We start from the raw sequence: 10,922 nt of genomic DNA, 5'->3' as shown, positions 1-10,922 counted from the left end.
GTGTGCCTGCTTGGTCATGGAGCACCTCCAATTCCTCTGACCTCCCCTCATTCCCCTGTTTCTACCCTTGTCACCTCCTTCCCTCCTTGTCCCCTCTGGTGTTTCCTCCCAGGTTTGTCTCCTCCCCTTTGGCATTTTCTGCCCTTTCCTCAGTATGTTTTCACAGAGGCACTGCATACGCTCCGCTTTGGCACGTGGTGGGTCCGTTGCGGAGCCAGCTGGAATCGGCTGTGACCAGCTCAGGACAGCCCTGACCTCCTCCACAGGGGCCACCCCTCCAGTTTCATGATCAAGATAAGTGGGGAGAACAGGAGGCCAGAACAGAAACTGCCCAGCTTCAGGTAGAGATGGAAGAGTAGGCAGGTCAGATCGCATCATCAGGGGCCTATTAGGACATCACTTACTGGGAAGGAACTCAGGAGGGATCTTGAAGCTCATTTGTAATTTTAAATCCGATACATACTTCTACTTCAGGAAAGAACTGAACCATGAATTCTATGCTTTTTCATGTTGCAAAGTAACTGCATGTAGAAAGGAAGTTAATTGTGTAACTGTATTTTGGCCTGAAATCAGTGCTGAGTCACAATGTGATGTTTTAAGAGCACAGTTGCAGGTTAATTTCCTTTATAAGCCCAAGTCATGCCAGAGAAGTGCTACAAAATGGAACTTGTAGTTCAAAAAAACACTAAAAAAAGATATTCTGAAACTTCGTGGTACAAATTTTAAAAAGGCAGCTTGCAACTGAAACCAGCAGAAATAGTTGATGCTAAATTTGGCTTCAAATTTCTTCCACTCAGCCAGCGTTCATAACCAGGCTAGTTCTTGACTATGGTTCTTGGTTGAGGGAGTATAGATAAATACTGAAAGAGGCGATTACTATTTTACAGCAGTTTCATGACAAATGCTGAGGAAATTTTGTAAAATGTGCCTCTGAAAGACTTGGCTGCAAAGAGCTACAGCACAAGGTAGATTATATCAGCAATAAGAGGTTTTGTACTGAAAAACATAGAGTTCTCACTCCGTAGGATGCAACTTCATGGCTTGTAGCTGCTCAGAAAGTGCGTGGCAAATTAGCAACTACAACTTGTCTGAATCTTTACTGAATACTTCAGTAAATGCTTTAGGGCTGGGCCTGGGCTGCAAACATGAGCTTTGAAGCAGAGTTCTGAAATACCCTCCGACTCTTATTCTGAGGTCTAGTTTGGTCTGCTTCTTACACCGAGCTAAGCAGGAGGTTCAGATAAAACCTCAAAGTCCACTGCAGTCTATAAGGGACGGATGAGGGATGTAGGGTTTTGCCCTAGACATACCATATTGGTGACAGTTTTGTTAGGATGTGCCATAGCCAAAAGGAATCTCTCCCAGTGCTTAGAATCTGCGTGTTTTGAGCAATAGTTAAAACATTTCATTGTATTTTGCATCAGTATAAATCACCCTTCTTTTGTGCAGAATGAAGGGCCATGCTAGCCGTTTACTATACCTTTACTCTCAAAAAAATCCCTAGCCAAAACACTTCCCTAAAATCAGCTATTTAATGCAGCCCCTTTGCCAGCCCATTGCTGTGGGAACTCAGTCTTTCATTTATTTATGAAACCAGACAGATTCTTGTCTTGCGTGTGGAACTGAAATTCTAGGTAAGTGTCCAGACTTTTTTTTAAATTTACTTACGGTGTGATTTTTTTCTTTTTTGGCATGAATTCAGCTGTGTAGATGGTATGACCATTCAACAGTACCTTGCTGATACTTGTGCATTTTAGGCTTTGAAAGGCATCAACAGTAGATGTTCCGTCAAGGTTACCAAGTATCAGTTTGGAGTCTGAGTTAGACAAAAGCAATTTAAGGAAAGTTAATTACTTAATATTAGGGGAACACAATGTGAGGATCTTTAAAAAGGAGATTCATGTCTTTCATTTCTACAGCTCTATATACCAAGAATCTGTGGCCACCATTACAGCTAAAGGATTAATGTGGTAAATTCTGGCTTTAGAATAAAATCAGATCAGTTTATTGAAATGCTTGCTGCACTGAAGTCAAAGAGAAAAATCCCATTGACTTCAGTGAGGTCAATTTATCACCAGAATTTCACCATGTATGCGTGGTCACCAAAATTTAAAAAAACTTTTACAGATTTTGACAGTACTTTTTGACATACTTATCTGAGGCATAATTACCAGGTCAGAACATTCATGGTTAGTCTTGGATAAAATTCTTACTTATTTACATTTATGTATCTTGTCTTTCCTTTGCATTTTAAAGCATCACACAGAGACCAATCTTGCAACTGCTGAAATCACTGCCAAAATGCCCAGTATTTTCAAGAGATTATAAACAAACACTTAATATGTAAAAATACTGATATATTTATTATTAAATTTACAATTCTGAAATAATAATGTAAATGAGAACAGGAAAAAACCTGCAAGGCAATAAAACTTGTAGTCTGTAACAAGTATAAATAAAAAAGAGGTATTGAGGAATTGTTTCTAAGTAATGTTGTATATAAAGTATAATCCATCTTAAACTGGCTGCAAATATGTCTATTCTTACTGTTTACTAAACAATCAAATTTGCTTCTGGAACTCACAATTAGTCTGAGAGTTTATGTATATTTATCTGCATTATGAAAAAACCCTAAGCTTGTTTCAACTGTGTCTGCAAACCAAAGGGACTTAAACACTTGTGTTTAATTCAGGTCAGTATTTTCTTTTGGAAATTAGTAGCTGTAGTAACTGAGACTGAATGTCAGCAATAACACATTTTCACTTCATAGTGTCTGTAAAAAATGTGTTTACAATGATGTGGATAATAATCTAAAAGTTACAGTATTAATGAAACTGGAAGCTAGTAAGGAAAAATAGTATGAATTTAAAAAACAAAATAAAATATTGCAAGTATATAATTGCATTAAAATGTCACTTTCTAATCCTAAATTACTTTTATCTGTGTTATTACATACATTTCATCTCATCACTGGAAATACAGAGTTATTTCATTTAGTTAGTTTTATTTATACTGAGAGAATTATTGCTTATTTTGAAACATAAATTTTAAAAATATTGTTTATTTTAAACAGGATTCAAGTTTTGATATCCAAATAATGGTAAGTTTACAATGCCTTTATTCTCTTTCATTATCGAGTGCTTCAGATATGCTACAGAAAACTCTTAGGCACATTCAGATTTGGGGGATTTTTTTCGCTTTTTAGAACAAGGTGTAGTAAAACTTTAATAAACAGTTTTCTGAAAATCCGCACTGGGTTTTCTATAATGGGATAGTATAGCATTTTCTCTGCATAACCGCTCCATAACTTGTGAGTAACAATTTTTGTCATGTCAAAGTTATTGAATGATAACTTTAGCTTCATAAATCATGTTACACAAGTGACACGTACCTCTGTATTACATACTATAAAACACTCCAATAACAGTAACACCCTTTATGTAAACTTCTGCTGCAAATTAAGGAAATGAACCTTGAAACATTTGCACGAGTGAGTAATGTTACCCGTGTGAGTTGTCCCACTGACCTCAAAGAGACTTCTCAGAGGAGTGAGAACTTTCTTATAATAGTAAACAATTACGGTAATGCCTCAGTGCCTGCAAAATACATATTCCAGGAGGATGTATATTCTCTATAATCACTGTATTCATTTGGGATTTTCTGACTGACAATGTTGAAAGAACCAGCCTGGTCTTTTCTGGCTCCCAACAGAAAAATGTTCTTGCAGAGTTTTCCTGACCAAGACGTACTGGGCCAGGCTTTCGAAGATGCGCTAGAAGTACTGCAGCAGCACTCTGACAGAGAAATGCAGTATTCACCAGGTAAAAAAGACTATTATTCCATTTCATTTACCACTTTGTATTTTTACAGGAAAGTACATCTTGATGCACATAGGTGGGAGATTAATTTCCCAGAGGTGGATTAATGGACAGCAGAGGGGTGTGTTGGGAGGATGGAAAGGGGGAAGAATATTTGGAGGCTTTCTGCCCCTCCATTAGTACTGCCCAGTGTGGTGTGCATCTTCTGTGTCACAGCACGGGGAAACTCTTGGACAGTCCCCTCTTCTACCTTCTCCTTAGTACTAGCTGAGGTGCACTGAGCCCAGATTTCCTATAATCAGAGGATATATGACCACAGCGCAACAGCCATTTTCCAGTTTTAATGTTTTAATTGAAAAATGCCCTTCTGTTATGCTCTGAATAAGCTCATAATAACACTGAATTCCAATGGAAAAAAAAAAAAAAAGACCAAGAATCCAACACGTGAAAGTAATTTCCACAATTACTGTTTTTACATTAAAATATAAATTTTAAATATTTTTATGTAGAAATGCTAGTTTGAGTCTGGATAATTAATAGAAAAGTGTTTTTCTTGGCTTCAAGCATTTTATACTTTACAAAACTTAAAATACAGGAAAGCTGTAAATTGTTCCAGTTCAGGCAAGGTTTTGGCAATTAAATGATTATAAAATTTAAGATCTGTGTTTGCTGTTTTTACATTGTAAACAGAAATGAAAGGAAAGGAAAATAGGAGGCTACATCACAAACCCCCTAAGTCCAGAACAAAATATCTATTGTCTTTTGTGTGGAATGAATTTCATACGAGGAAGTTTATTTACGTATTATCTATTATATATGAAATGTAAATAAGACCTCTTGGGCCGTATCTTCAGCCTTTGTTAATAAATTTTTGGCTCCACTGCATTGGTAATTTACACATGCTGAAGGATCCACTATACATAATTACTTGCAATGTTCTTGCCTGTATCTGTTGTTAGGGCCGATGGAGGAAGGTATAAAACACTTGCAACTCAGTGGTTAGTATGTCCCACAGCTGCACCCACATTTCCACTTGCAATAGATGTACCCTCCAAAAATCTTTTTCTGACCACGTGCAGTGTGTAATTTATTCCAAGTGCCTCAGTCCGGTCTTCGCCTTTGCTTCTTTTAAACATCCTAAGGTCTTGGGTTCCTTCAGTGTCGTTCTTTCAGGCACTCTAGATGCTCTGATGCTCCTTCACTTCATTCACAATTGGAGACTCTGACTTGCATTGTACTAATGGCCTGCAGAACTGTATGACATTCCTTTTTCCTTTCTAATACATGTAGTATAGTAGTCTATAATTCTGTTCATTATGTTTGGTGATCTGTTTTGCCCTCCTTTTTCTATTAACCAAACTACTTCATGATACTATGAAATATCTGACATTTTGTCTTAACAAATATTGCTTGTCATCGTGAAGGCAAACAAAACCAGCCCAAGGGTGCAATTAACAGCAACAGTACAGATTATGTTGGATAACCTGCTGATATGAAACATCTTGGCTCTGGAGACTTTATTATCTAGAAGGCAGCCATAAGATAAATGCTTTTTGACAGACCCAGCAGCATGTTAGACTGTTTGCTGCTGGGTTTTTTTCCTTCTTCTCTCCCTTTTACTCACTCAGGTTTCACTCCATCCTCCTAATTCTCAGGTTATAAAAATTGCCTGACTGCGCTCAACCATCACCACCACCTCCGAGCAAGTCCTAGCTACTCTGCAGCACCATCTACAGAGGACCAAGGGTATACCTGGCGAAATGTGATTGTAAGTGAACTGATTACTAATAACAGTCAGACATAAATGGAAAATTGGCTGCCCATTTGTGATTTCTAGTACAAATCATTATACTGACTCTAACAGAAATTTGGTCTGCCCAGGCATGATTCAGATTCAACTGCCTTGGGAAATATTTGCAAAACATGTTTAATAGTCTCTTTTTAGGAGTCATCTTAGCTGTTTGCCTCTGGTGCTCTTCTGTGGTTCATCATGTAACATGACAACTAACAAACCAATCTACTAGTACAATAGGGAAAAGGGCTTCTCTCTATTACCTGGCAACAGGCAGAGAAGAACAACTTCCAACCTCCGCATAGCTTCTGCTGCTGTGAGAAACTACCGCACCTTTGATTTCTTCAACAGCTTTTTCCTCTAAGAGTGCTGGGAAGACCAGCATTGTCTGAACTCTGAGCTCAGCTTCAGCCTGCAGAGTTCATATTCATTCTTAAAAACACTGGGAGTGTGGCTTCCAGGAGTGATGGAAAATTAATATTGCATGGGAGATAATTTCAGGTAAACAGATTCCACAAAAGCCCATTTTCAATGAGCAGATCAGCAACAATGGGACACAGGAGCTACAGAGTCTGTAGGGGCCACTGTCCAGGTGGCTGTTGGCTTTTTTACTAACTCTGGAAACAGAGTCTACTGTTGCTCCTCTGCCTCCAGCAGAAGGGTTGAAGGTCCAGAGTGAGGCAATTACTCTGTTTTCCCTCTCATACCCTCCCCTTGTGGGCAGCCCTTCCCCCTGGACACAAATCAGTCCTGCTCATTACTGGTACAGCATACTGCATGCCTTCCTGGCTGAGAAAAGTCTTCCATGGCTGAGGTGATGAAAGGCTGCATTTTGAAGGCTTCAGGCAATTAATTACTACAAGTTTCTTTTCCCTCAGAGAATGTACTCTATTAGTAACTCTTCTTTGTCTTAATTCTTGAAGAACAGTGCAGTGGATTTTTATGCGGATGAGACTGTCTACCATACTCTGCAGAATACTCCAGAAAGCCAAGTGATGCATGCTGCTGCTGGCCAGCCAAAAGCAGGGAAAGGTGTGTAGAAAGAGTATATCTTGATACTTCAAAAAATCTCCTGGCAAATTATGCTTTCTCTTTTTCCTAATTTTTTTTTTACTTTTAACGGGAAAAAAATAAGTTAACATTTAAAAGTAACTAGAATACAACTGCTAGTGTTCAATTCCTATCTTCTAAATCTCATAAGGTAAGATACATGTGTTATCATCTTATTCTGTCCTCTTGTTTAGTACATGGAAAAACAAACCAGAGATGTGTTTCACTCCAAATCATCTGGGATGAAGTCTGACGCAAAGAAGTAAATCTAGCTATCAATAATATCTTTATCCACTTTAATAGCTTACTTTATTTCATGTGGTCCAACAAGGAGTGGTTTTCCTGAAGGTTTTTCACATACATGAATATTATTGCACCTGATTTTATGCCTTTGTTCACTTTTCAAATTACCTCTTAGCTTTTGTCACTTCCAGTGTGCATTTTTATAGCTATTTTTGTGCTCCTTTTGGTTGACTTTGCTTGAGTGGATATCTATTTTGCAAAGAATAGGTCGGGTGACATTGTTCATTACAGTACTTCTTTTGTTACTGCATTCATTCTTTGGTTTTTGTTTGGGACTTAGCAACCTTTCTATGACTCTGCTAGGTAAGATTTCCACAGCTTCCACTCTGAGCTGTTGTACCTACTTTTGACTGTGGGGTCTTTTTGAGTAGCTTCCTGGTTTTGCTGCTTTTTGAAATCCCCTGCTTTCAACTTTAACCACATGGTGTCAGTTTTTGGTATCATCTCTTCCCATTGATGCTGAACACTGTGGTTTATGTTGCTTAATAGCAACTACTACTACTACTACAGATTCCTTGGGACGATGGGAAGAGAGTAGCCTCTGCTTTTAAGTTCTGTAGTTCTAATACTTGAAATTCACTATTGCAAAGAAAAACCTTTCAATCCAGAAATGTTGCTTTTCTAAGTCTTACCCGGTGTTGCACTGGGGAATTTTACATGTCAGTATCTAGATTCACCTTCAGTTGTTACTGCTCTCTTAAACTTTGTTTCTTGTTTCATATTTCTTTTACATTATTATCAATGTTCTTTTCCAGAAGGCATAAATTTTCAGATACTGCATAATTTTTCAGAATGACTGACTATTCTTATGGGGGGTTTTTTTGTCCTCTTATGGGTTCTTTGTGTCCATGGCGATATTCCTGCCAGACACTGTGATTTGGGGGACTATTTCCACTATACCTAAATAAATTTAGTCCTCCTGGCTTCTTATTGGGACATGAGAGGTTTTCTGTACACTAGCAAGTAGTATGGCCCTTTAGGAATAGATCTGTAGATGAAACAATCAATACTGAGGACCCAAAGTCTGTGTTTAAAGTGTTCTCAAGGGTTTATTTAGGGCAGTCTCTAGTCTGGCCACAAGTTCTGAAAGCTGCAGTGACTTAGATATGCTTCTGGAAAGCATCTTTGAGTTAGGTCTCTTCTGAAAGGAGTCCAATTCATGCACGTCAAGACATTCCATGATCTGAACTAAAGCTTGGTGAGCGGAGACAATCAAGAGAGGTACTTCAGAAAGGCATCTGAATTAGGCACACCCAGAGACAATTAGGCTGCTTCAGGACAATTCAGCACAGAAATCTAATGCAGACACTCTGAAAGACCTTCTGGAGGAAACTGCCACTCTCCAGTGACCACATAAGAAACCTGCAGACACTAGCCTGCTAGCTTAGACTGATGTTTAGGGCCTGAAAATGAATTTATGCACTAGCTTATGCAATGAGGTGCAGTACAAAGATCTGTGAACTAACCCCAGCTCAAACTGGTGCATCCACATTGTGTAGCACTTTAGCAATAACAGCTGGGCTCTAGTAACATAGCTGCATTAACACATAAGAGCAAATAAGCCCTCCCAAACCAAGACATCAGCTAGATGTGTCTAGAAAGTGTCTAGAAATAAAAATTTGGCCAGAAATGACAGCTGAAAAAAGAGGACAGACAGAATGAAATCAGATGCTGCTGCAGACATGGCTACACTACTGTTTTCCAGCAGAGACTCAGTCCGTAATAGTTGGTTGGTTTTCCCCGATCTTATTTTTTCTACCAGAGGTTCATAGGTTTATAAGATAATTCAGGTTGGAGGGGACCTAAGGAGGTCACCTACTAAGAAGTGTTTACTGTGATCAGGCAGTGTCCTTCACCAGTTTGCTTTTAAGCTTCTCATCTTGGTAATACTACATGTATTTCTAGTGGAATAGATACTTCTAGTCACAGGCCAATTTTTATTTAGATAATGAAATTTTATTAATTTTTTGGAAAGTACCTCTGATTTCAGGCTCTTCTTCTTCCTAGTCTGACTGTCACTTCTCTCCTCTTTCCTTATCACCAGATGCAGAATTACTGTCATCCCTAACAGATGTCTTGGCTTGACCTCAGTGTTCCTTAGCAACTGTCACTTTTCCCCTGTTCCTAGTTTAAAATAGCCACACAAGACAAGACTTTATGAACTTTAGGTGCAGCTGCTTGTTTCCACTTTGGTTAAAGTGGAAGCCGTTCTTCTGCATAGACTCTGCTTTCTGCAAAATGTTCCTCTTTGTCTCATAATCTTAAATTCTTCCTCCTTATGGCAGCTTCTTCATCACCCTTGGCTTTGTGAAGGGAACTAGAAGTACTTCAGAGAGAGGGATCCACAAGACCTAAGTGAAACTAAATAAGCTTCACTAGTAAACTCAAGTTTGAGAGCTGAGCCTGTGGGGAGAAGCACATAGTTAACTGACAAATATTGCAGTACTGAGCTTGCTTCATCCTCCATGGGAATGCAAGGTGACACTTCTGCACTTTTTTAGAAAACTGCAGAGTACCAGAAGGTCTAGATCCTTATTGACTAGGTGAGGTTTATTGTTTAACACTAGCTTGCTCTCCCCACTTACCCACTCACACTTTCTTGTGTCAGACTACCTTGCATTCCCAAAACAGTCCTGAAACAAACCTGACAAAATTGAGTCATCTCAAAAGCTTTGAGCTTTGATTAAGCAGGGAAAGCATTTATTCAAAAACATTCAGACTAGCTCTCCAAAACCTCTTTCCCGCACTGTCTGAGGATGTAATTTCCTGCAGTGGGTCCCTTGACCATGCATCTGCGCAGCATGTGTCTGAAGACTGCTGAAAGTGGCTTCTGAGACCTACCACTACAGCGAAGTCACCAGATACATGTCATGATCCCCAAAGAACCTGCTCTTGAAACTCTAATGACCAAATCCTTTTCTGTCACCACAGATCTGTACATGTTTCAGAACTATCATCTCAATTGCTGTTGCTGGTCTTCCACTGAATAGTTTATACTGATCTTTTAATTTGTGACAGGGTACTAGGTTCACCTATGCTTTTGCTTGTAAGATCCCTTCCAGAAAAAGACAACTGCTCATCTTTTAAAACAAGTATAAGTTCTGTTCTGACATTTTGTACTTTATTTCTTAATAGGTAGAAAAAAACTTCGACTGTTTGAGTACCTCCATGAGTCTCTGTATGATCCAGCTATGGCAAACTGCATCCAATGGGTGGATAAGCCCAATGGTGTCTTCCAGTTTGTCTCCAAAAACAAGGAGAAACTTGCAGAGCTGTGGGGAGAAAGAAAGGGAAACCGCAAGATCATGACATATCAGAAAATGGCCAGAGCACTGAGGAATTATGGAAGAACAGGTGAAATCATTAAAATTCGAAGGAAGCTGACATACCAGTTCAGTGCTGTTGTTTTACAGAGACTTGCTCCATCTTATTTCTTGGGAAAAGAAACAGTTTATCATCCATACATTCAGTCTAATCAAGACTATCAGTGTGCAGATGACTGGATCAGTTACAATAATTACATGTATAACAATGGTTATGCATTACAGCATGCTAACAGCTAGACATATCTTTCACATAAACAGGTCTTTGTTAGATTCCAGCACAGGAACTCTTCTCTGTACATAGCTTTTCCTTTAAGATATCATGCAAACATACAAAGAGGAGGGTTTTGAAAGTGATATTGGCCTAGTTTTGATCCTTTTGAAGTTAATGATAAATGGTCATTGACTATTGAAGAAAACCAGCAGCTGTAGGGCACAATCTATTCTCCATGACATTAATCAGAGGAATTACTTCAGATTCAAGCTGGTATATCCAAGATCAGTATCAAGGCTTCTGTCTGTTAGTGGACATCAAAGATCCCATCCTGACAACACTCACTGGAAGTTTTATTCATATCCCCAGCATTTCCAATCAGAATTTACATGCTGTTGTACCATAGCTCATGAACTCCCTAT

General features: G+C 38.8%; 1 protein-coding gene across 1 annotated transcript; it reads left to right on the top strand.

Annotated features, from left to right (window-relative positions):
- The first annotated feature begins 3,083 nt into the window (after positions 1-3,083).
- SPIC (Spi-C transcription factor) lies at positions 3,084-10,526 on the top strand. Its single transcript, XM_075051334.1, has 5 exons — positions 3,084-3,100; positions 3,728-3,821; positions 5,474-5,586; positions 6,534-6,642; positions 10,099-10,526. Exons 1-5 carry the CDS (start codon positions 3,098-3,100, stop codon positions 10,524-10,526), a joined length of 747 nt encoding a protein of 248 aa, XP_074907435.1. The 5' UTR covers positions 3,084-3,097.
- Positions 10,527-10,922: the final 396 nt, after the last annotated feature.

The sequence above is a fragment of the Buteo buteo genome, chromosome 19 (genome assembly GCF_964188355.1).
Source record: "Buteo buteo chromosome 19, bButBut1.hap1.1, whole genome shotgun sequence".
Taxonomy (NCBI): domain Eukaryota; kingdom Metazoa; phylum Chordata; class Aves; order Accipitriformes; family Accipitridae; genus Buteo; species Buteo buteo.
Note: the sequence above shows the minus strand (reverse complement) of the source record. Positions and strands in the feature narration are given on the sequence as shown.

Coding starts and splice junctions, on each gene's coding strand:
- SPIC (XM_075051334.1), top strand. Junction 5,587..6,533: donor ATACCTGGCGAAATGTGATT/GTAAGTGAACTG, acceptor TAATTCTTGAAG/AACAGTGCAGTGGATTTTTA. Junction 6,643..10,098: donor CCAGCCAAAAGCAGGGAAAG/GTGTGTAGAAAG, acceptor ATTTCTTAATAG/GTAGAAAAAAACTTCGACTG.